The following is a 27363-nucleotide window of genomic DNA, read 5'->3' as shown; positions in this document are numbered from 1 at the left end:
TCATATTTACACACACGCAGACACTCACTCTGCAATACAGGACCAGATCTGATTAGATGTGGACAAAGGTCCCGGGTCAAGTCTTGGTAACTTTGGACGTGTGAAGAACTCACTATATAAATATATATATATGATTCAGTATAATGTTAAACAGGATTTTTATGTTGTATCTTGTCCGGGTAGATCTAAGTCTTATCTCTATTTTATGCATGCATCATATTTTACCATTTTACATTTTAAATCTTTTATTTTCAAAGTAACTTTGGAGCAAACAAAGAAATATAGCGCAGTAAAAAGAATATTCTCATCTGAAATGACGTGGAGAAGAAATAAAGTTCCTGGAAGTGCCTAAAAAAATATATTTAACTACTTGAGCAAAAAGCTCTAACAGTTGTGAAGTTTTTACCATGTATTCTTTTCATTCAGTTGTTATTTTTATCCATGAGTCTCTCTCTTCAAATCCATAATGTTTTTCTGAATCTGTCTCGCAGACATCACACGGCCAACAGGATTTGTACGACGTGGCGTTTGGAAAATACAGCACATTTCGCTCGCACTGCAATGCTTCCCAGTGCCTGAATGTATTTATGTAATACACTAAAAGCTGTATTTCCTTAATGGTTCAAGGCTAAAGTTAATTAGCAAACCAAATAGCTTAACATTTCTGCGTTTCCAACAGAGGGGATGAAAGCAGCTAACGGCAGCCAGAAAGCTGAAATCACATCCACTGATCTGATAATGAATTGGCTCTGTGGCGCATGTCACTGTTATGAATGCACTGCTGTGGAAAGCCTGTTTGAAATGCCACTTCAGATGATATATATGTGCACGCCCGGCTCTCTTTGAGCCCGGTTCTGCTGCGTCATCTTGATTCAACCTCTCTCTGCCTAATCTGTATATTACCGACCTGTTGTCGGGACTTTGAAGCCCGGCTCCTGAACTTTTCTGTACATTTTGCCCTTCGATTAGTCATGCAACCGCAGTCCTGTAGGACCTCATTACTGATGATTATCAGTTTAAAATACTGAGCCGCTACAGGCCTGCTGGAGGAGGAGGAGGAGGAGGAGGGAGGAGGAGGAGGAGGAGGAGGAGGAGGAGGCCATGCTAGAAATCTATTAAAAGGGAAGTGGACATGGATGAGTGGTGGAGGAGTGAGCAGAGAAGTCCATTCCTCTCCCTCGGATTCAGTTTCTTTCTGTTTTCTCTTCATATCCTTTTTTTTTCTGTCATTTTCTTTCATTTCTCCTGCTCACTGTCTCAATCTCTGTCGTTATCCCTCTGCCTCTCTCTCTGTCATCTCTCCCCCTCGCTCTCTCTCTCTCTCCGCCTTCCTTCAATCTCTCTCTCCGGGGGTTTTCATCTTGACCTTCAGACACCTCCTCCTAGTGCCACTTTAATAACTTACGGTGGGGAAATAGGAAATGTGGTCTCAAGTCAAAATTGAAATGGGTTTTTCACTGCAGGCTGTTGATATTCTGGTGGCAGAATGAAGGGAAGCTGCTCCCGGAATATTTTTTTCATCAAGTTTGTGCTCGGCATCATTTCGGTTAATGAAGAGAAATTATGTGATGCATAAGTTTCCTTCTTGACCTCGAAACCTCATTTCCTTGACCCGAGGTGGTTCCTGAGCCAGGGCAGCTTGTCTCTTCATTTAGATTAAGAAGTTCATTTTCATCCTCCATTCATTCTGTATTGTTAATACAGAAAGTATATTACAGCACATCCAATGACTTTTGAAGGGCTGCAGCTAACAAACAATTCAAATCTGACAGTGATACATTATCTGTATCATCTTGTTCCAGCTTTTAATTGAAGCTGTATGTTTGTATACTTTCGTGACTGCATCATTGCATCACATGTCCTGTGCATCATTAGCCAGAGCACAATGGCTCCGGGAAGGCAATGTTGATCCACCGCTTTGGTCCAGACTGACATATCTCAACAATAACTGGATGGATTGCAGTTAAATGTCGGACATTTATTTCCTCCAGAAGATAAATTCTATTGACGTTGGTGATGTCCTGAAAGTTGACATTTCTGTTCTTTATGTGATGTTTAGTTCAGGAACGTGGACCCAAATGCAGACAGGAAGGTTACAATGGTAACTCTAATGACTTACAGAATAGGTAGGAAGACACAAAATAGCATACGGTGGGTGGGAAGTCCAACAGAAGTCCAAATAAGCCAGGATGCAGTAGCAGGAACACAAGGAGAAGCACAAACACTGAAACAACGCAGGACTGAAGAACCGAAAACAGAACTGAAGAACAGACTAGAGACAGAATACAGGACAGGATATACATACACGGTATGACCTGACAAAGGAAAGCAAAGAACACATAAAAAATAAGAGAAGGTGTGATGACGAGGTGCTGGGAAACACAGGAAGGCTAGAAGTAAAGTCACACAAGACACAGAGAGGGGAGAATTACAAAATAAAACAGGAAACACTAAACAAGAAGCTCAATCCTGTGACACTTAAGTGATCTGGTACATACTGGATATTCAGGTGCCCTTCAGAATAAAGTGCAGTCATTTTAATGATCTCTTTATTTTTCATCATTCATGTCAACATTAACTGCAAAACACCAACATTTCTAATTTTAACACATTCAGCCATATTTTTTTGATATACAGTTGTCCCTCGCTATATCGCGGTTCACTTTTCGCGGACTGGCTCTTTCGCTGATTTTTTTAGTGTAATTTTGCATGCTTTTTTTTAACACGCGCATTGTGTTCTGCGTCCTGATTAAGGAAGTACTGTACAAAATGCGTGTAAAAAGGTGTATAAAAGTGTGAGGTTAGGGGTTTTACGGCCTTAAAACATGTATAATAATTGTAAAACTTACTTCGCGGATTTCGTTTATTGCGGGTTATTTTTGTACTACATGTTTGAACATATTTGGTATCTTTAAATATTCAATCAATGAGACAATAATAAGAAATAAGAAATCCTCTTATTTAAGAACCAGCACATGACGTCAATCAATTTTCTTCGGGTCAGCTAATCGATTAATCTAACTAGTCATTACAGCACTAGACTCTCCTGCTGTTTATTTAACATTTAATTCTTCTGAAAGACAAATCAGCAGCACATTTGACTTTGCACTCACATGAATTATGATTTATCATCATTTTCTCTCTCGAATACACTCTCTGTGTGTTTGTGTTTTTTCTGCAATCTCTCTCTTATGATGCTGGACTGCTGGCAAGATGTCTCCAGAAACAGAAATCTAATCTGAATGCTTGTACTTTGTCAAACAAGGGATTTGATTAAATGATAATGACAATAATAATGGTACTAAGAATAAATTTGATCATTACAGCTCTCTATTCAAATGAATGTTGCTATCAACTGAACCAACATTAGACAGTCAAAGCCATTCATCTCTCTCTCTCTGACTGCCTGCATTACCATTAAATGAGATACAACAGTTGCTCCCTTTTATTTCAGCAATTCCATTTCAACATATTGGTATGAGATATGATGTGGAAGCACCCGGCGAGCGTTCACTGATATTAAACAATATGGCTGGAAACAATGTGACTGTTTTCCAATTTAATTTCATAGTGAATAACCTGCACATCTGATTTGATTTTTATTCTCTTCTCTCACTGTGGCTCGAGATAGAGGCAGGCACCGCCGTGGCTTGGAGATGGGGGGTGGTTGGTTGGTTGGTTGGTGGAGGGGAGGGGACACAAATGGAGAATGGCATCATTAACATTCTCTGACAGTTAACGTTTCAATCTCGCTCCGTGGCACAATCCCAATATTGACGTAAAATGCCAGATGACAATAAGACAGACGAAGGAGAACAAAAAAAAAGGAAAGTGAGAGCTCTTGGATTTGGGACGTGGCGCGTGCCTGACTGGGGTTGCGGTCGCTCCAATCTAATCAACATCTGTGTGATTGGAGAAGTTGCTGGGAAGGAACATAGGGGGGTAAAAAAACAAAAAACAAAGATCCAACAGATGCAGGGGACTCCCTGAAAAGTATTGTGGGAAAACCAATTCCATTTCTACATAATTGATGTCAAACTAATTTTGAAAGTTTCAGTTTGAGATCTCTCTCGAGAAATAGCTTCCTGTATATGTTCTGCTTCATGTGTTGTTCTTATTTTGCATCCTCAATATACGTTTTTGGGCTTTTTGCTGATGTTCTGAACCTAAAAAAAATAATGCCTGCAACAACAGCTCCACATCCAAGATCTCCAACAGTCAATGCAATCAAGTCCAGGGCTGCGGCTAACGATTATTTTAAGCCTGCTGGTCACTTTCTCAGCAAATCAATAGTGGAAAAAAATGGTATCTTCAGATCACTTGTTTTGTCCAAGCTACAGTCCAAACCCAAAGATAGTCGATTTGCTATCGTGTATGACAAAGAAAAGCAGCACATTCTCACGGCTGAGAGGCCGGAGGCACATAATGTTCTGTATTTTTCTTAAAAATGACTGAAATGATTAATCAGTTATCAAAATAGTGCAGTCAAACTCTAATCAAATCAAAATCAGTGAGTTCAAAGTATCACCAGTACTTGTAGCATTTTTCTAACATATTCTTTTTGTTCATGATCCCAACAGCAGATCCAGGATGCTGCTGACCAGGGGGTGATGTTTATTGGATTTGTCCAGGAACCCTATGGTGCCCCGTGCACCAGGATCAGAGAACCAGACACCCCTTCTCTTTCCCTGCACTCCAGCCCCAGCTCTGTGCTCGGTTCGCTAGGCAGCTGCAGCCCCTCGAACCCCTCGAGCCCCAAAAGCCATGCAGAACCAGGAGCTCGGGCTGACCCTGGGGACAAAGAGGGCAATGAGGAAGCTGCGTGCGAGGCCGGGGAACGAGCACCGTGTGACGAGAAGAAGAATCAAAGTGAGAACACTGGGAACCATTCAGGGACCGGGGTGGAGGGCAGCCCGGACAAGGTCTCGCCTGCGGCGTCTCCAATATCTGAGGGAGATCTGGAGCATAGCGAGGAGCTGACGGAGGAGGACTCGCCTTGTCACAATAACAACAAAGACAGTGGCAGAGACACAAAGGAGAGGCCGAGATACCGCCTGCGGAGGGGCGATGGTGAGTGGTCTCTATGGTTTCTGTCATAAACTCAAACAGAAAAGCTCTTACATGCTGCGAATATGAGGGAAAGGACAAAGTGGTCGCAGGAGTAGGTGATGAGATACTGACTAATTTTGTCATAATCAAGTTTTTATTGGATGATTTCTGCTCTAGGTAATGAACAAACATTAATATACCTTTATGGACATGGCACCTGAAGCTTTGGGATTTTTATTTTTGTGTTTCTTCATTTTACTCCACAGCTGGTCCAATTTTTTGCCAAACTTAGACCAAAGAAATTTGTCATATAAACACATTTGAAAGTGTATCATCCAGAGAAACAGGGACACTGTTTACGCGAGCAGATGTTGCTGTCTAAATTGAAATATTATTTTTCAGAGAGCTCTCCAAACAAATTTCTGTTCACCACCCGTGCACGAGGCAAAGAATTCTCACGGGTCGATATCTCAAAATACAGGTTTAAAAAAAAATATTTCAAGGCTTTATATCATCGGAGGTGAGTGAGTAAATACATTAAAGGAAAATACGCTAATTGGTCCGGTGGGGTGTCCGTGATTAAAAGGTCACAATTTCAAAACTTTACAAAGCTTTAAAACTCGACAAGACTCTTCAGTCCAAACAACACGGGACCTGCCACACAGCTATCTTTACAAATTACACAGAAAGGCCTAATGAGGGATGATAATTAAGATAATTAAAGGTCAAAACTTCAAACTGTGAAAAGGCCGCAACGGCTGCACCCACAACAGGCCCAATGTTGACTGGTTTCTGCATTGTTGATGGGCATTGGATGAATGTTAGTTAGTATTTATCAGCAAATGTGTAACGTCAACTAGTCCCAGAGCAGTCAAATCCTGGACCAGACAATCGGTGTGAATTGCAGCTTCTTGTCTGTCATATTCACAGAGATAAATTTAAAGAGACAGCCTCTGATCTTCAGACAGAATCTGTCTACATATCAGCGTAACTTTGTGTCATGGTTTCATTTGAAGTCATACCTTTTTTTTTGGCTGTTTAGCCGAAGAACAGCAAGGCGCCGTGCATCCCTCTTGAACCACTTGGCAACTGCGGAGGTGTCATTTCCTGCGATTGCCTCAATGTTACACAACAATGTGCTGCTTTGGGATATAATCCTCTGCTCTATCCGTTACACAAAAGGAATCGTCTTATAGCCGTGGCGCATACAAATTCACACTCGCACTTAGCCGATGAAGTGGGGCGCCTGTGAAATCCGCCGCAACAGTCTTCGCCGGGTTTTATCGGAAGAAAAAAAAAAAACTGCACATTTCACGGCTCGCACTCCCGTCTACCCAGAAAGTGGAGACATACGTAGCTACACCTCTTTTAGTTATTCACGTACCCCTCTTTTTTTCTGCGGGAATGGTGTTGAAATTAGCACAGACGTTTATAGTTTGGGCTTTATTTGAGCATTTCGAAATTGACAGATGGAGACACCCACCACTGTCACCCTCCCCAGTCTCGCCTCCTCTTCCTCTCGCTGAACCTATTTGTGATATGCGTCAGTGGCAATGTGCGAACTGTGCATTAGATACACGTCCCAGGGGGAGTGTTAACGTGTGAGCGTCAGTGTATATTTGTATGTACAGTGTGCAAGACGATTAGGTTCAAAGCACTCAATATAAGGTGTTGAATAATGAATGTGTGCACGTACTTTGTGCTCGGCGTCTTTGTCTTCATATGTGTGCGGTAACACACTCTTGGCATCGCAGCAGACCACAGCCCACTGGTCCATCTGGGCCTCCCTGCAGTGCATTTTGCAGCGAGATAATCCCCCACAGCCTCGTCCTCTACCTCCCTCAGCTTCACAGCTCTCTCCCTCTACCCCCACCTTCATCCCCCTCTGAATCTCTGCGACAACGCCAGCAGCGCCAGTGTAGCAGCCAGCCGGGGTGGTAGGAAAGCCTGCCAAGCTACCATGTCTCTCTCTACTAATGCCCAGTCTGCCGAGGAGGACCAAGAGTCTCGGCTACTGCTGGCTTGTCCTCGCTAATCCTCAGATCTTGAGGTGAGCGCCGTGATAGTGTTGGCAGTGGAGCTGGCGAAAGTCTGTGGCTTACAGTGGGGAAGAGGATCTCCATCCCTGAGACTGGAGCTCTGGATAGAAACTGAGCCTGTGCGTTTGGCGGCTCAAACGATTGGATGGTTTGAAAGGAAGGGATTCTGGGGGAAGAGAAAATGGAAAAGTCTAACATGGAAGTGACAGCTGTCTGGATAAGACAAGCCTGCGTCCTTTAAATTACATTCGGATACAAGTGATGCATGTGAGCAGAAATGATTTGTAGGAAATCAAATCTTAATCTTTTCACGAGCATACCGAGGAAACATTTATACTATACCATATTTTACTTCTTTTCCGACATCTGCTGCTAAAGCATAATTTATACTTATGTTTGAGTAGCTTAAAACCTAAAGAGCTTTATCATAGGTCTGAAATTTGCAGCATCTTAGTCGATGTGCTGAAGTCTTTTCAGCCTCTTGCTTTTATCCTTCACATCTTTCCTCTGATGAGATCAGTGTCCAACTTCTCAGATTATAGTACGAGACATTCAAACGAGATGAGATGTCACGTTGGGAGGCCACGCTGCTAAGATCATTGCAGGGTTAGTGCCACCGCCCGACCTTGTCATTTGGACAGACGGGCTGCCGACGGGCTACCTTTGAAGCAAACGTGCTTTCAACGTCTTAATGACATCCACGCGCTCGTTTTCTTGTTAGCCGGGCTGCCACTGACAACAAGAGTCAGGTTAGATACACAGACTTTATTCTGAAAGGCTAAGAGGTCGTCTGCTGAGGTGATGAACTGGAGCGATTAGGTTCAAAGGACTTAATCATACTCCTCCGTGTGTGTCATATTTATAGATATGCTTGCGTATCGTTGTGTCAAATTATTGGGACGTTATATAAGACTTTACTGGCCTACAGTACTAAAAAGACCATAATAATCCTCTGAAACATTAATAAAGTTATTGATTAGGACCAATTAGTTTGCTAAATGATGATATTTTTGGCTTTCAAATCTCGATCTTGTTATACAGCCTAAAAGAAAATAACTGTTTCTTGGTTGATTATCACCTCTCCAGCTGAGTTCTGCTCTGAAAGGTTTATTTCTATTTTACAGTAATGTAGCTGAAGAGAACAGGAGGAGTGGCAAGCTTGGCAAGGTTTGTTTTAAAAGATCCATGTCGGTTACTAATGGAGTTTCTGATGTTCAAAGATCACTTAGGTGTTTGTTCTTCCTAACTATAAAGTCTCTGCTCTTCTCAAAGGAAATAAAAGATACTTATAGTATCTCAAGCTTGTCTTGGTGAACAAGGATCACTGGTTTGAGTCCTGGCTATCCTTCACTAAGAATCAACTAGGAACAGACCAAGAACAAGGTTTCTGCCTCTTAAAGGAAGTTTTTTCCTTGCCACTGTCGCCAAGTGCTTGCTCATGGTAGGAAGTGTTGAGTCACTGTAAATGATGTAAAGAGTTACAGCTCTATATGGACAGTGTCATGAGACAACTTCTGTTATGATTTGGCACTATATAATAAAAAAATTACTGAACTATAATAGTGACATTTTATGAATTCTGATCTATAATTCTGTTGACCGCCGCCCCGCGCCGCGCAGCCTTCCTTTCACCTCACCCTTTTTTCCGTTTACATCATAATTAGTTTTGCAGTCATTTTGTGACAAGACTGGTTTTGTGAGTGTTTACAGCCTGCCATCCTGTCACTCAGCGTGCTCTTTGTACAACGACGTAAAAAGTCAAAAAAAAAAAGGCATCGATTTGACTGACAAACTGCGAGTCGACTGGATTTCTATCAAAATAATGATATGACAGATGAAGACACGGCTCCAGTTTGACTTATTATTATTATTATCCTGCAGTCCAGAGTGTCAGACACCAGCGAGACAGGTGTTTTATACCTAACTATCAGAAGATAGTGTCCTCTTATCGCCCTTCCCCCGCCCTGTTTTGCCCTGCTAAGGTTCCCCTTAGGCAAGGCACTTAATCCCTCTGATGCTCCACTATATCTCCGATGAACAGAACGCTGCTGAAAAGATGTTTACAGACTCAGAAAGTCTTTCCTGACCACATAAAGGTTAGAAAATGAGCTACCATCCCCTCTGCACCAATTACAGTCGCTTTGGTACCATAATCATGGCGCAATTAGACTGCAACGAAGTGTAACACGTGGAAAACTCTCAGCTATTATACAGAAAACTCTGAAGCCGAGCTGCAGGTTTCTCACTAATGGCTGTTATTTTATGTCAGGGCGTTATACATGGAACAAATGTGTCCAGAAGAAGTCCCATCGCTGGAATCATCAAGTTGAATATGCTGTTATTAATCTAATTACACTGTGATTACAGAAAATAAGAGCAGAGTTTTTGATTTTTCTTGACCTGCCTGACTTCCAGAAAGGATTCATGGGACATGCTATAGTGATGCATCATCGAAGATAAACTGTAAGTCCGTTTACATGATACAGATAGCTGCAAAAATCATTCACAGTGAGGAAACAGTGTCATTTTGGCAAGTCTGAGTCATTTCATTGTTGTGCAATGTCCAAGATTTGTTTGCCATATTGTCCCTATTGTAACATGGGTAACATGGGGAGGACGGCGGGAGGGTGTGTGAATATTCTGCCGTGATTCAACTTTGACAAACGACAAGATTTGGGGAATTTGGTGGCCAGCTGTCACATCGGTCAGACGAGCCAGACAAGAGACGGTTATAAATGATTCATGTTTCCGGGGTGTCTGCTGGACGGATGGACAGACAGAAGAACCAAGGCGACTGAGCCATGACTCCACCACCACCACCACCACCCCATGTCAGTGTGTGTGCGTGTGTGTGTGTGTGTGAGTGGGTGGACGGGTAGGTGGCAACGCCACACATTCTGCTCATCCATCTGGTTCACTCGGGGAATGACAGTCTAACATTTGCATTGGAAAGAAAAACGTTACCAGGCTTGATTTGAATTTCGTTCTGCCTGATTCGAACCCTGCTCACATCTTTTGTGTTTTTTGTTGTTTTTCAAAGCTAAGCAGAGCAAATATTTCACTCGCTCACATCACAACAAATAAAACTCTTTCCACTTTGATTCAGCACGATATGAGAGAGGAGCAGTGACATACGTACTGTGGGCAAATTCCTAAGAGCGTTTCTCCCTCCTGATGAGACGAGGCCCGCTGCATTATGTATATTTCTGCTTGATGTAAACAACAGCTAGCTGCAGAGCTTTTAATGCATTATTCAAGGTTATACTATGAATTAACTCAGTTACAATGAAATGGTCCTTTTTAAGTTCTGCATCAGCAGAGTAACATCACTTCTAGAGAACATTAAAAGGAATATTAGGATGGAGGTACAGCATGAATATGACTTGCTTTTGATTCACTTCACGTTTGTTGTTGAAAGAAGGAGAAGGAGGAGGCGGCGGCAGCATCCTTGGAAAGGATTTTCAGCCTATTTGTGTGTCCAGCTCGGGGCAACACAAATCTCATCTAGTATTACTTTTTCATTTCTTGTCTATTTTGAACCTGCCAGGTGGAACTTTTGTTCATGATATGATAATGATGTTGAAGTTTTTATTATAGCGCCTTGCATACAAAATTGTCCTGCCCGCGTGGACTTACAAGACAGCAGAAATTAATGTAAAGCAGATGCAGAATTATACAGAAAGTCCTAAAAATAAAGAGGTCCGGTTTCACGAGTTATATAATCAGATTCTCTGAAACTCCACACCCGCTGTTAAACTAATACAGTGTGTTTACATATAATTGTATAATCATTATATAAGAGAAGGTTTTGTGACAAAGGTAGTGTAAGATGAGACTCATTTTCTGAAGATTCATTTTATAGATCATCTCATTTTTCTCATTTAGTGAGAGAATTGGTTTAATTTAATTGCTCATGAGTATTTGTATTCCATTTCTAAATTCAGAACAGGAACTATATTTTATGGTACACCTTGACTTTAATATAAGTGAGTGTTTATGTTGGAGTGATATGTATCAGGTATCACATTGTTGGTCCATGTTGAGGTGGACATTAAAGATGTCCAAAACTAAGTTAACTAAGTAAAAGTCAAGTTTATAATTAACGCTACAGTAGCAAAAGGAAACATCAAAATTAAATCACACCATTACACAACGGATAAGTCAAGGTCAGATTTATTGGAAGGTCTCAGCTACTTTCTTGTATTTTCGCTCCTGGTATCCAAGTTTTGGTGTACTAATTTCCTCGTTAATGCCCATTTTTCTTGAGCTCAGCCCTTGGAATTATTTCCAAGGACCCATTAATGCCATACGCTTTAATGAGCTGGTTTTTAACGTCATCCATCTTGTATTTTATCTCCAACAGTAGCCCATTTTTTAAGGACAGGGAAACCAAATTCGTTGGAAAAAAAGCACACAAATTGTTATTTGCTGGTGACAGCTGATGACCATAAACATTGTGGCCAACTTTTCTTGGCCAAGAACCTTGTTGACTGTCCACACATTGGCTGGAGTTTCCCTGTTTGCTTGTCTGATAGGAAATAAATTGTACTTCCAATTGATTATTACGAAATTGCTCACAGTGTGGTTGTCTGGTTACTGTTGAAAATTCTCCCAAAGTAGGACGTCCTTAACGATCGTGAAGAAGGGGTCATTTCCTGCATCCTGTCATAACTTGTTTCCGTTGCAACAAAAGTTATATATTTTGATCCAAACTTTAAACTCTGCTGTCTTTCAGCCAACCGTTTACCGGACCATTTGTAATAACTTCTGGCAGCTGAAAGGGAGGGAAAGTGCTCCAACAGACGGAGCCAAATTACATTTTGGATTGTCGCCAATGTTACAGCAGTAGTTCGATAATCATGCAGTAAAAAAAGCAGGACTTCCACAGAGACTACATCTGTACTATCACAACCCTGACTGAGATGAATCAATGGATGGGTGTCATGTCTCAACAGGGGTCGAGCTGCTCGCTTTGTACAACCACCCGCCGGTCCGGGAGGGCCAGGTGAAGTACTACACCGTCAAGGTGCCGCTGAGGGTTCAAAACTGTGACGAGGGAGTCAAAGGCGTGGAGGCCAACTGGTTGGATCACATGACCCAGCACTTCAATAACGGAGCCTCACTGGTCGATGGATACTTCCACCTGGGCAACATGAACGGTGAGCTGGCTTGACTCGCTGCACAACACACAAGGTTTCCCAGGAAAGAGACGTGGGAGGAAATCTCTCAGGAGAATAAAACTGCGGTTTTAATACCCACACATGCTGTTTTTAGGTTAGATCTCATGCATAATCAAACATTGGAATGAGAGGTTTGTAATGTACAAACAATACAAATAACACAGTATTGTTTTATCCATTTAAATATTTTTTAAAAGAGCCTCACCTTTGTTTATTGTTCTCCAGACTTCACATGCTCTCCAGACCTCAGATTATTACAGTTATTAAAACTCAGAAAGGTTCCCAAATTGACAATTTTTTCTCCACTTCACAACATTACCAGTGAAAATGTCAACATCGAGCAGATAGCAAGCCAGCTAATTTACGTTAACCTCCATAAAATAAAAAGCTGAGGACAGATAATGGTGCACCTTGGCCTGTGTGTCATTAATTATGCATTGGCTGGCATTCATTTTCCACCAGCAAACAATCAGAACATATTTGAATAACAATTGTTTATCGCTCTGATGCTTCCTCCATCAGCGTCAGCAAGTGCTGCAATAGTGCAGGATGTTGTATTATAAACATACACTGGATGAGAAGCTGTGGCATATCATATGTTTCAAATGTCAGGCTCCATCAATATTAACTTCAAAATACCTGTAATTTAATGTAGTGTTTCATTCAGGTTAACACAGAGTGTACAGCTCATATATAAAACTGTAGCCAGCTATTTCCAACAAGCTGGTGGATGTTATCCGTTAAACAGAATAGAAACTTTATGATCCCTAGCTTTGACTCAGGTTTTTACATACATAGTTCTCCTTGTAGCAGTTAGGAGTTAGGTACTTTGCTCGTGAACTGGCCCCTCCCCAGCTACTTGTCCACCCTTCATACTTTTGGTCCATGCTGGAGTTGTGCCAGCCACCCTCCGGATCCCAAGACAGGTTCCAATGGACTGAGCTACTGCCGTGAATAGTTCAATGTATTTTGTGTAAAAGTGAATGTGCTGCGCAGCTAGCACCTTACAGCCCAGATGTTCTTCTGGAGGAGTTTGTGGATCAAAGTAAAGCTTGAAATCAAGCGGATATTGAAGTTCATCTGGTGGTCAGAAACACGACTAATAGGATTCTCATGTTGCAAGGCTTGGTGGTTCGCGGTTTTAATGTGACATGTGTAAGAAGTGACTGTTCACTCATAAACAACAATGGTGGCTGCTCTGGTTCTGTTTAACAAACCATCTTGCACGGTCAAGTTAATAACATGTCTCTAGGGATGATGGCTAATGTTGTCCTGGTGGTTGATCAGTTGACTGTACTGGTCCAGATTGAAATATCTCAACAATTGTTGGATTGATTGCCATGAAATCTTCTACAGACATTTCTATGGTCACCAGAGGATGGATCATACTGACTTGTCACGAGCAGGTCAACATCTACAAGAGGGACTTGAACAAAGCATTGTTTCCTGTTGCGCCACATTAAGATTGATTTGTGGTTTTGAAATAAAATTCCCCAACAACTATTGGAAAAATCACCATGAAATATGGACATCCATGCTGTATACATGATACTCCCATCAGCTAAGACACTAAACTAAGATGGCATGGCAACCATTACATTTGTTTAACAATACCATGTAACCATGTGAGCATGTTGGCATTGTGACCCACAATATGCACCAATAAGGATGCACAGGTTCTCAGTTGCTATGAGGTTGGACGAAGGGAACATCCAATGCATGGCTGCGTCATCCACAATGGCACGTCCACTGACTGCACAAGCTAAATGTTAGCACTCTAACTTTTAAATAAAACTAAGACACAGCAATGATAGAAGGATGGAGTCACGATGATTCCTTCTTTAAGATTCTTTAGAAGCTTGAGTTCATGGAGCTGTTCGCTTTTCCCCTTTTAAACTGTTTCCTGTTTGGGTTTTCCTCTTCCATCAGACCCCGGCGGCTCTGTGCTTCGCTCTGACACCGGAGAAATAAGCCAGCCAGAGTAAATAAGAGTCATAATTCATTAATCGGGGAAAGTGAACCTGATAACAAATTAGTGCCTCCTTGCATATTTTATGTCCTGAGAATGAAGTAATGAAGTGTTTTATTATGATTCGATTTTCTTCTGCCTATTAGGGTCCTCGAACATATTTTGCATTTTTCATGCACTGCTAAGATATGCATCTCTTGAACAGTGAGATCACCGGGTAGGATAGAAAGCAGATCAGCTGCCTTCGCTGACTTATAGGACCGAATTCAGCTCACAGCTTTAAGCTCAACCTCTTTTAGAAAACGGACAACTTTACAGAGGTGAACGCTGTTACTTTGCAGGATTTTTGGTCTCTTGAGAGCAGCTGGCAGTATGACATCAAAGCGGCATCCCGTTTGTTGTTAGCAGCTAATTACATCAAACAGCCATGCACAGCTCGGGTTTAGAATCAGTATCCAATCCTGCCGTTTCCATATTTAGCAACTTCTTTGAGATGAGTTTCTGAATATGTGATGAGGCGCCCGACGCCATGCAAGGAGACCAGCTCAACCTCATAAACATCAAGGACACGTATGACAGCAAAACAGCACGTTAAAGGACATGGACTGACACCGACAGACACATGCAGTTGGATGGGAGATGGCAGTGACAGTGACAGCCTTGTTTTTCTCATACAGAGAAACCAGCGTGCTTCAGCTTTCATGTGCTGACAGAAACACGTGCAGTCTAATGAGTGTAATTGTGCTTTTTTCAAAGGCTGACCTTCTCCTGACCTATTTTTCTGTCTACTCTTATCTGTTCTGCTAATATCTTTTTGACAGTATTTGTTATGACGCTGCCTATTTATTATTATAAAGTCCAATGTCGGTCTGACGGTTGATTGGCTAGTCAACAACTTTGGTCCAGATTGAAATATCTGACATAGATAAATGGTGCCAAGAGGGTAAATCCTAACACTGATCCCCTGATGTTTTGTGTAGCATCACCACAAGGTTCACATTTATAGTTTTTAAATGTCTCCACATATGATGGATGAATATCTTTATTGGACCTGAGTTTAGTGCTTATTACTTAATTATTACTAAGGGCCTTGCTCAAAGGCAAATGACAGATGAAAGAGGATGCTGGTCCTAGTTTGAGACTTTCAGATTAAAATCCTGCAAAACATGCCTGATTGGAAAGTTTTAAGCAGCTGTACTGCTGTGTAATCTGAAACAGATTATAAAAAAAACAATTTGGCATCTATGAAAATACAACATACTCAAATAATAATGTAGATATTTCAACACTGTTGTGCTGCGAGTCAACAGCGCTCACCACCTGACATTAATCATTACTACGATTCATTAACTGATTGAATTAATTATCCATGCAGCTCTGAGCTCTCTTATGCTTAAAGTCCAAATAGTGCCATAATTTATAATCAGCTTGAGAGCCTTCAAGGAGCTGCATACCTTAATCATAGGGGGGCAAATAAGCAATTGATAATGTGACTCACTGGCCAATATCCATTATTAACTTTAAAAAACAGCCAATACCGGCATAGAATATCTCACCATGACACTTTAATAAGATTAATTAGCATGATTAATAAGATTTATTCACCTTTTGGAACATTTTAGACTTTCTAAACCTGTTAACTTGCAAAAACTGACGAAGGTTACTTGACATTTCTTGAGAAAACGTAACGTCACTTTGAAAAATACGAGGCTTTGTTGTTGTCATTTGTATCGCTGATGGTTGATCTCGAGTTCATGAATGATTTGCATCCCTGCATGTCAGCCTGCGACTCTGGCCTTTCACTAAACACCGTGCTACCTTTTTATTGTCTCTGACAGTCAGCTGTTTGCCCTGATCCAGAGGGACACACACGTACGCACAAACACACACAAAAACACACCGTGTCCCTGCGCTCCTTCTAAAGATGGGTTTCCATGGTGAAGCTGGATGAGAAAGCATCAGGGGGCATTGTTTGCATATGTGTGTGTATATTTTTGTGTGTGTGTGTGTGTGACAGATCGCTTAGGCAGTGAAAGTCCTGTCTGGTGTGGCAGCATTATTTGCAGCGAGTGGAGACCTCGCCTGAGTCACAAAGCTGGATATTATAGTGATATTGAATTGAATTTACAGATCCTAAACTGCACGGAGGCCCCGCTGTCATAAGACATGCATTAAAGATTCAAACACACACACACACAGGCCTTCATATACCTACAAAGATGCACATTAACACACACGTGCATGCAGACTTCACATTGGTTGACGCTCCCCGGAGTTGGCAGCAGTGTGTGGGGTTGAGTTTGTTTACCGTTGACGGGGAGTTTGCCTTTGTGACTTCTATAGTTTAAGCTATCTCCAGAGCCACAATGGAGGATTTCTGGCCCCGGTTGTGAGACATTGCAGCTATTCATATGCATGACAGTGAGCCCTCACTGGTTTCTAAATTTGGGCAAAGCCAATGGTGGAAGAAGAAAAAGGAGAGTGGGAGAGGAGAGAGGAGAGAGGAGGGGATATGAAATTCCAATAAGGTTTTTTTTTAAACTATGAAAAGAAATTCAGGGAAGGGAAGTGATGTGCAAGCGTTTCTCTGAGACAAAAGTTGACGAGAGGTGGATTTAGAAGCGCGTGCGCGCGGTTTCTACGCGGGTGCAGTTTATGTGTATATCAGTTTTGACAGCACAGCATGCCTCCTTTTCACCTTTTGCAAGTCACAAGACTTTGTGTGGCTGTGTTCAACTCAATGCAGTCAGCTAATTGGTTTTCTTCTCTGTTCAGTGAATTTGTCCGTACGAGAATCCAACAAATGCACTCAGGTGTTTGAACTCGAGGCACAGTCGGCTGCAGGATTCGCTGCAGGTCATTAGGTCGGCTAAGCGGTCACACGAACTTGTTAGGACAGAAAAATAGATCATGTTCGCAGTCGTGCGGCTCAAGTGGATGCCAGCCGAGTTCTCACTTCACTGCAAAAAAATTAATAAATAATGGAAAAGGTGACCTATGTTGAGATTCTCACGAGCACTGGTTTAATCCCTTTGTTATACATCAACGCCACAGTGTAAATAGTACTGATGCTGAAGTGCCGTGTTTTTGAGCAACAGATTTCTCCTGATGGTTGGACACTGGATCTGCTATTCTACCTCCAACAGTCCGGCTAGCAGCTTGCGTGGTGGCACGTTTTACACTAATAGTCTTCTGGGGATGATCACAAAAATATATTCATCAGGAAAACATCATAAAAATGTAAAAATATGTGTGCCTAACTCTCAAGGTGAACGGAGGATGAATTCTCTCCACAGCTGTAGGAAAGTCAATTTCTCACCCCGATATTTCAACTCTAAAATTAAGGTCATATCAGCTGTAACTTAGAGCAGCCACCACTGTGTCTTCTGTATTTAGGTCAAAGCAAAAGTACTATGCATTTACAAACACTCCTATCCACTCATCATGCTGTCCATCCTCTGTTCCCTTCCCTACCAGCTGAAGTCTGCCTGGTAACCCACAGGTACCAGCTGCCAAACCTTTGGCTCCACAGGGAAGAGCCACATCCAATCTCCACACACACACACACACACACACACACACACACACACACACATCAGACACCCTCGTCCCTCTCTCTGGATGTCTACTCGTCCTGTTTGAAATATAGATAAGCTGTCAGCGGCCTGTCTGCAGCTCTCTGAGGCAGCGCCTGGCACACATGTTTAAATCATGTCAGCAGACATGACCCGGGGCAGGGTCACCTTCCAGCTCAGCAGTCGTCAGCTGGACTTGAACACATACAGTATATATACTCTGAAAGTTGATGGACTTAAATGCACGCATCATCATGAAGGCTTGATGTGATTCCACTTAATAAATGATAAGTTAAAATGTATATAGATACAAATATGAATTAGAATCTGAATAAATCGAGTGGACATCGGTCAAACCACTTAATGGATGGTTTTACATTCATCAAGGAACTCTGAAACTGAATATCTGACTTTTAAGTCGTCTTTGTAACCCACAGCTGGTTTTTACAGTTGATTCCTATGTTGAGCCAGTTACACCAACAATATAATTTTAAAAAAGTCAATGAAACTTCTCAAATCTGACAACTGTGGCATCAAATTATTCTCCACTGTTGATCAACAAGCTCCAAATTGTTACTTCTCCAATAAATTGCTAAGCACGCTTCATTTTTTGACAGAAAACATTGAATTTCTAATGCACAGTAGGAAAAACTGACTTTGAGTCTGCAGACCAGGCAGATTTCTGCTCGTAGTTTTAGCCAGTGATGTAGTGCTGCCTGGAGAAGTGGGCATACTTAATTTATGCCTCCAATTCTCCAAGGCAGATGTGCCTAACAAAAACTCATTTTAATAACCAAAAAACAACACAAAGAAAAAACTCAGAGAAACAGGCAAATAATCCAGAAGCATAAGAAACAGAAACAGAGCCAGATACCACAAACACATGAACACAAGAAACCAAAAACAACATGAAACCATGAACGGACAGACCAAAAAACAAAGGATACACAGGAACTAAATAAGACAGGACAAATCAGACACAGGTAAAACAAATCAGGGGCAGGTGCAAAATCAAAAAAGGGCGGGAAACAAGACAGGAAGTGGAACTACAAAATAAAACAGAAAACACAAACAAACTCAAAACTATGACATTATGAAATCAACATGAGCCACAGACGAGGTGCAGATAATACAATAAGTACTGTCAGACAAGTGAGACAGCTACTTAATTATGCATTATGCATTAAGTATTCCTTATCTGCATACTTATCCTCATTAGGGCCATGGAGGCTGGAGCCTATCCCAGTTGGCACTGGGTAAGAGACGTGGTACACCCTGGACAAGTCCATCACAAGGCTGACACACGGACAAACAACCATTCACACCTTTGGCCAATTTAGTCACCGATTAACTGCATCTCCCTTGCACCACCCTACTGGTTTTGGCTCACAGTGTGTGCAGTGGTGATTTTTCCACAGGCAGATACCAACCAAACGTCTGATGATGCTTTGCAGAGTGTCCTGATGAGATAAGATCGAATCCAGATGATCTTTAAGTGGGTCAGTTAGTCCAACAGTTAGTAATTGTTACTTTTTTTGGTTTTGTGTTTGGACCCAACAATGCAGAGGACGAAAGCCAGTGCAGTCTTAAGGAGTTTATTTTACGAGGATTAACTACAGGCTGGCTAACATCGCAGGTGAAGTAAGGCGAGCAGAACACCGGCTTAACAAAGAAAAGCACAATGGAGAACTGCGCACTCTGCTAAGAGTAATGGTCGATCAGTAGAAGTTCAAAAAGTATAGAAGTCAGAGGTACGGCACATTACCGACTGCAACAGATGCAGATACGGGATAATCTGGTACAGGTGCACCTTGTTACTGAGACCAGTACAGCCGGAGACACACTGTCAGAGAGAGAAACGGAAACAGGAGGAGGAAAGTAGAGAGCCAGAACCAAAGAGCAAAACAAGCAGAACCATGACACTAATGCTCAAAATAGATAAGGACCATAACAGTGTTTTAGCTGCTGAATGCTTCGAAACTTTAATTGTTGAGCTGCAACCATTAGATGATGTCAACAGAATATTAATAAGATACTATTTTGGTAATCATTTTTGATAATCTTGATAATGTTTGGTCATTCTAGCTTCTCAAATGTGTCAATTTTCTGCTTCTCACCCTAAATGGTGAGCATTTTTTCTGAAGTTTTATAGACAAAACAATTAACTCATAAAATAATCTGTAGATGAATCGATATGAAAAGAATCCGGCAGTCCTGAACTTCACTTATCGTGAAGTCAGACTGACATCTCGCTCTCTCTCTCTGCTGTTTTCTCGTTCAAGATAACACTGTGTGCTAGAAATCGATGTACAACAGCAGGTTTGTGAACATGTCCATGAATATCAGGAACAAACAGCTTCCAAACTGACTTGATATGTGCAGCCAGAGACCTCGCATCCACATTCAAACACCCACACGCCAAGACTACTACAAACTCCACGCTTTAAGTTTCAGTCTCCGCGTGTCAGCACTGTCCTCCTCCGTCAATGAGCTGCTGATTTCAGCTGCTGAGTGTCACCTATCCCTCACCCTGCCTCTCCCCTCCATTTGCTTCTGTGTCTTTCAGTCCCAATGCTGTCACTCCCTGTTTTTAGTGCGACTGCATTTGCATGCCTCACCCTGCGACCTTGAGCGTGCGAGTCACACGGGGTGGGTGGTGGAGAACAATTTTACAGAGGACGCGCAGTGGTTTTTGCAAGTGTAAACAACTTATTCTCAGTCGACCCGCTGGCTGCTCGGCTCAGCTCTCAGTCAATAGGCGCGAGATAATGTTTATTCGTGCACGCAACCGGTGCATTCCCCTGACGGACACAACGGCCCCCCCAGCAACCAACTCCTTCTCATCCACTTCCCTCATTCTCTATCCTCCGCCTCAGCCTCTGTCTGCATTATCGCCAGAGACAGGCTGTTCCCTCTAGAGCGCAGAGACAGAAACCCTGTGTGGATCTCACCTGAATGATCCGTGTCGTGTTGGCAGGGAACCGATGGTGGGCCTCGGCACCTAACATTTTCCCCAAAAAAAGGCTTCGCTCCAATTATATGCCAGGGGCTGACGAATGAGATGGAGAAACTAGGGAAGGGGGGGAAGAGGGTGATGGAGAGAGCCGAGGAAGGGAAAAAAAGGGCGACAGGGTGGATGGATGGGGGCGAACAACGACAATGTCTGTATTTGAGAGAGCCAGTAGATGCCTTCAATTGAGCGTGCACGGGTCCTAAATGGGTTTTCAGGTAGGGGGGGATAAAAGAAGGCTGTCATCACTGCACTCTATCTCTCCCTCTGTCTTGCTCACTCCACTCCTTCTCTTTCTATATCATCCCTCCCTCCCTCCACGGGCTCTCCAACCGCCGCCTCTCATCCCTCTATTATTAGGGCCCAGTAATGAAATGTGGAGTGTCTCGTATTGGTGCCTGGGCCCCGGCAAACTGTATTAGTGTGTAAATGGCGTGGGAGTAATGAGAAAGCACTCAGGCCAGCCGGGAAGACTGGACCATGGGGCGTGTATTGTGCCTATATCTGTGTGTGTGTGTGTGTGTGTGTGTGTGCCTGTGCCTGCACGTAATGTGCATCAAATGAATAACAAGAGACGTTGGGTGGAGAGGGGTCCCGGCTCACGGGGGCCAGAGTGGTGTTTCTGTCTGGGATGCCAATCCTGCGATTGTTAGTCTCCAACAGAAGAGACTCTTAGAAAATCTATTTGGTCGGCAGCACACAATCTCACTAGTGGCCTAAAGCATCAACGTCAATGTCTTTACGTGGCTCACTTAATTCAAGTCTTTTTAAAGGTGAATTATGCAGGCTTAGCAAAAGGATTTATGCTTTAATGCCTTACGGACTGACTTCATTAAATCAGTGGCTACATTTTGCCATCGCTAAAATCTGTCCGTCCTTTTTTTTGTGAAGCAGTGGATCTCATTCCTGATCCTCTGAATCCTATCAGCTATTGCATTCACCTTGCTTCCCAGCTGTAATTAGCCTCTGTTTAGCTGTCTGGCATGAAAACCAGCAGGGCTCTGGGCCCTGAAAACCACTGATGTAGCGCATAATGTCTCCTCTTCTTTTTTAACATCCCAGAAGGGGAATACCTGCTCCTTTCTTTTACTCCGTCTCCCTGCATAATGCATAAGTGCACATTGCTCATACAAATGGCCCACACCACTGGCTATGTAATAAAGGGTTGTGTGTGAACGTGGCTGAGTGATATGGTTCCATTTCCTCTGGCCTGGAGGACCTAAAGGAGCCGCAGAGACAAGACAGACACGCTCCATCCAGTAAATACTCTTTTCACGGGCTGTATTTTCTCCCCACTTCTTCTCTGCAGATATGCTGCCTAAGTCGGTGGAAAGCGTCTTCATCTTCCAGGAGGGGAACGAGGGCGAGCCCAACGTAGCCACGGCGACATACGACGCCATCGTGGTGGAGCAGTGGACTGTCATTGATGTAAGTGGAGAGATTTTTCTTTTCCTTTACAGAGTCTGTGCTCTGCGTCTGAAAGGCTGCATAATTCAATACATACATGCCGGTTTCAATGGCACGCTCACTTCCCATTATTTATGTGGCACACAGAGACACATTTAAAGATCTGGCTGAGCAATAATTCATCCATAACGGCATCAACTTCAAAAGACGTTGTTGTGATGATGATCATATGTTGACTTATCATTTTTTTAAAATCCCGCTGTCCGAATATCCAAAGAATCACATCCATATAAGACAGCTCATGATTTACATCGCATGCCGACGTTGAGTGACATAGCAGGGAGTAAAGCGGCCTGTTTGGATGGGAGATGGAAAGTAAACATCAAGGTCGGGGTGGGGAATAAATGTGTAACACAGCTGTTTCATGCGGGAGACCGGAGTCAATCTACGCGATGATATACTATGATCGTCCTCCAACCTTAACCTTGAACATGCTCTTTGTCTGCACAGACAGTTTATATAACAGACGAGTCTAGCCGTTTACATTTTTCATGTTCTGTAAATGTGGAACACGGTTAATACACTTTATGTTCAGCGTGTTAGTACATCTGTCATCTCTTGATATAGCTATATAAAAAATAAAAAAACCTGAATAAATGAGTGGAGAAACATGAGGAATGAAGGAATGCAGATGATGGTTACAAGAGGCTGATTGAGCAGTTTGATGAGAATGACAATGACATGAATGTAAGAACCACTTAAGTCACGTACCTTGCTTTTAATTACTGTAAAGTCAGTGTGAATGTTGAACAGTGGATGAAGCTGAGGTTATGTTTCTAGTTGCTGATGCAGTTTGTGATGCGTTTGGTAAGGCAGGTTCGAGGTATAGATAGCACGGTGATACAATATGCTAAATAGTAATAATTAGTAAGTAACATTTAAATAAATCACCATTCAAGTTCCCCTTCCTTGTTGCATCATGATTACTTTGAGTTTTCAGGAGAAGACGATGATGAATTTAGGTTATGGACGTGAGTCAAAATAAGAACAACACTCTGCGGACTGAGAACTCGGAGCTTGTGGTAACGGCCACGACAGCGAATCATCAAACTACACCACATCTGAACCTAATGAACACATCTTGGAAATATTGAAATGACGTGTTCATCACCATCATCCAAACACCAAAATAGGAGAATATCATTCAGAAGAACGTCTTTAGCTTTCCAGTAGATGTTCAGAGACAGAAAATCTTACTTCTTCTTCTTTATCTTGGCTTTTTTTCACTGATTTATGATCATTCAGTCTCAGAAATATTCTTATTGATATTGTGCTTTTCAACAATATATTTAACCCACATCCAGTCCTGTGTAGAGCACAAACCCTCTTTAAGAGCCTGGTCCTTTGGCATTGAAATCAGTTGTCAGTCTGATATTGTGTCCTTCCACCACCCTCCTGACTCTACACCCAACCTTTCCCCCAACAACCCCAAAGGCAAATCTGGCAAATCTCAATTTATGGGACATGTGTCGCAGTCGCTTGTCTTATCAGGAGCAAACAAGCCCTTATCTGCCCGACGATTAGTGTCTCTCCTCTGCACAAGTTCCAAGTTGGAAATTGATTTCTGTCTGGAGTTGAAGGGCTTGCAGCCATTTCATTGCTTTTCATCCGTATGTGTGTGTATCAGCGTGTGTGTGTTTGTGTGTATACATGTTTGTGCATGCAGCTCTATGTGCATCTGTTCCCGTCCTCAAAATGTGTTGCGGATCAGTTTGGGGTTTTTTTCGTGTGTCTGTATTCGTTTGTCGATGCTATCTCTGTAATTGAATTTGGACTTTTTGCGGCCTGTGGCTGTCCAAGTGTGAAAGGAGACTTTTGTCCCCCCCAAAATGCAGCTCTCTGATTGTCCAGCCCAGCGTTGATGGCCACATGTGCCAATAAAAAAGACTCCTGTAGTTGTCTGGCGGCAGCATTACAGCCTCCCCTCCCTCGGAGATGAATGGTAATACTGTTACGGCTTAATGGATTTCAAGGCTTCCTCAGAAAACGTCAACAGTGAACGACGCCCAGCCGACACCCAGTGTTCCAGGAGATCCAATCAACTCTTCCACTGGGACTTTATCAAAAAGTGTTTCACCCGAGCAATCTGCGCCATGCCAAATCAGACTGACACCACACTCTTTCACAAAGGGCGATCAGGGCCTCACATCATCCCCATTCATTGTGATAACAGCCTAAAATTGGTATGCAAAGTATCCTCACAGCTCATTATTGTTTCAGTGCCGAGATAATTACAATGAAAAATAAGGCAGAATATTGATTGCGGGTGCGTATTTTTTCCCCCTCTTTATTACATACGTCATCTTCTTTTCCCTCGAACGCTTTAACGCCTTTATCCATCCGAACGTTCTGACATGTGGTTGGATGTTTGAAGCTCAGGCAAGGAGGAGGAAAACAAGCCGTTTCATTCGAGCAATCATTCATATTGTTGTCAAGTGGGAGGGTGTCATGTCTGTTCATCACCGAAGGGATAAAAAAAAGTGTTTTTAATTGTTCCATTTATAAGTGAATTTTAACTAATGAGAGGATTTGCATGTGAAAAGTGACGATCTACAGGTGTTCGCAAAGCGGCGGAGCGAGTGTGAGCAGCAGCGTTTCTTTGGCTGTGTAATACTCTTTCAGTGAGTAACATGTAATGAGTAATTGATTACGTTTTTTTAAGACGTGACAATAGATAGAAAGATACTTTTTCCTTCAAGTAAATGTGTTGCCACAGTCTGTACAAAGCCTCACATAAACATCACAACACAACTTCCAGTACGGCACATTTTTCCACCCATATCCATTCCATACAGCTCTCAGCACATGGCGGTCACAGAGGTGTTTGGGGATGAAACTCCTGCCTTAGTGTGCCCGTTTACATGCCAGGGACATGTATCTGCAACCACATGGGAGCAGTATGAAGGATGACTTGACACTAACCCCAAAACCCCAATGGACACATCTCCGTCACGCTGTTTTGGTCCGTCCTGCACCCGACTTCAAACTCCACCGGGAGCGCTTCAGAAGCGGAGCCAGACTTTGTTTACTTGCTCAGATTTGGTCATTTTCTTTTGTTTACGTGCTTCTAAATATGCTTCTACATGTGTAAATATGCTGCGTAGTTAATGTGTTTCAAGTACCGGACCGTTGCAGAGTCCGGATTTGAAACATTGACTAGAATGGTTGTATCGTTGCGGCACAGGCAGCGCTGCGTGTCCGCACCCGGTGGAATTTGGGGGTAACCCAACCGGTGAGGCGAGCTCATCAAATTATGAAAACACATTTGTTTTATTGGGTCATTTATTTAGGTTATTAGCCAATCATAAAATCAATAAGTGTAGTTTAATTTAGTTTAGTTGTACTTTAGATAAGACAGAAATTATTATTTTTCTTTAAGTCTTGATGAAAGGGTCAAAATATTCTGACTTCTAAACAAATCATAGAAAGAATTTGGAAGTAAACAAGCAGCAAAAAATAAATGTGAAAGTGACAAACTGAGATGCAAGTGATATGTTTTTGACTAAATGACAGCAGAACACAGCCTGCAGGAGAACAGAACAAAAAGAAACAACATACATACGGAGGAAGCTCAGCGTGAGGAAGGCTGCACATGTTCTGCATGGAAGTGTCATCAGTGCTGAGGAGCTCATACAAGATATTTGTGTCAGCTTTATCATAAAAAAGCAAAACAACACCAGATTTGGACAGCTGTCCTAAATACATGCAAGATGCGGCAGTGGTTTGCCAGTGTTTCCTTAACAAAATGACCTGAATAGAAACCATATGGATGGTGCTGAAGTGCTCCAAATGAATAACTCATCAAGGGTCTCTGCTATGAAACTCCAATTAGGACCAGCTTCGCATCTATTATGTCCTGTGGGAAAATCAATGCAGGAGCTGCCTTGAAACTAATGTACCCTTTTTCCTGTCACCGAGTTTCACAGGAGCAATATTCAAACAAAACATGTTTTCCTTCAGACCTCAGCCAGGGTTAGTCTTAATATGTTTGCTCGCCATGAGCTGCTGCAGCAGAATTTATTTATCAAGAGGGACAAAGTGCATTAGCAGGAGGGTGTTGTGTTCTCTCTGTACCCAGATAAAACAGTGAAGGAGCACCTGAGTCACAAAAACATCCATGTTATGTATGTTTTATTAAAGGATGAGCTGATAGTCACTTTTAGTGCAGCTAACGTCAAAGCAGCTCTCTTTCATGCCTTCCTAAAATGTTGTTTGCAGCCCCATTACCCACTTCAAACCTGGCAGACACAGCGGTGGGTCCATTATGACGAATGTACAGTATGTTGTGCAACAAGCTGTGTTCTTAGGTCACTGCAAAATATGCAGTGCTGCCTGTTGCCACGTTGATAGTCCTGCCTTTACTGTCTACTACTTTAAGTCGGCAAAGACATGGAACATTGGTGGAGCTGAGGTTGCCATCTGTAACGACACCTACCTGTCAATCAAAGTTGCCATGCTGTTAATCCTGTATAACTTTAAGCCTTAATATAATGTGAACAGGTGAGTTGTATATAAATTCACCCTCAGTACAGTTGTCATGAACGGGGAAATTAGCTACAGAGACCAAAACTGTTTGTTTTTGTTTTTTTCTATTATTTTTTTGGCCTTTTATGCCTTTAATGATAGTACAGCTGAAGATAGACAGGAAGCAGAAAGAGGGGGAGTGACACAAAGTAAATGGCCGTCCGATGCGGGATTCGAACCGGGGCCAGCTGCAGCGAGGACTATAGCCTCTACACACGGGGCGGCCACTTAGCCCATTACGCCACCAACCGCCCCCCAAAACTGTTTTTTGTACCAGGGTGTAAACATGTTTATTTCTGCTGTAAAGTTGGACATTTGAACATGGGGACTTATGGAGACTGACTCACTTCTGGAGCCAGCCTCAAGTGGACGTTTGAGGAACTGCAGTTTTTGGCACTTCCACATTGGCTTCACTTGACAGCCGTGGAGGTTGCCACTTGAGCATAACACACCAACGAAACCAAAGTTTTACAATAAAGCAAGAACGTGTGGAATAAATATCCGGGTTGAACTTGAATAGTCGGTTTTGAATTTTGGGATTTGGATATCT

At 42.4% G+C, this 27363-nt stretch overlaps 1 protein-coding gene across 1 annotated transcript in view; it reads left to right on the top strand.

Annotated features, from left to right (window-relative positions):
* Window positions 1-27363, top strand: part of rftn1b (raftlin, lipid raft linker 1b) — a 108335-nt gene that overhangs the window by 63126 nt on the left and 17846 nt on the right. The window contains exons 5-7 of the mRNA XM_019279111.2: window positions 4581-5070; window positions 12044-12247; window positions 22132-22250. Of these exons, the coding sequence (XP_019134656.2) occupies window positions 4581-5070; window positions 12044-12247; window positions 22132-22250 (813 nt within the window). The remainder of the gene's footprint in view (window positions 1-4580; window positions 5071-12043; window positions 12248-22131; window positions 22251-27363) is intronic.

The sequence above is a fragment of the Larimichthys crocea genome, chromosome XIII, assembly GCF_000972845.2.
Source record: "Larimichthys crocea isolate SSNF chromosome XIII, L_crocea_2.0, whole genome shotgun sequence".
Lineage (NCBI taxonomy): Eukaryota > Metazoa > Chordata > Actinopteri > Sciaenidae > Larimichthys > Larimichthys crocea.
Note: the sequence above shows the minus strand (reverse complement) of the source record. Positions and strands in the feature narration are given on the sequence as shown.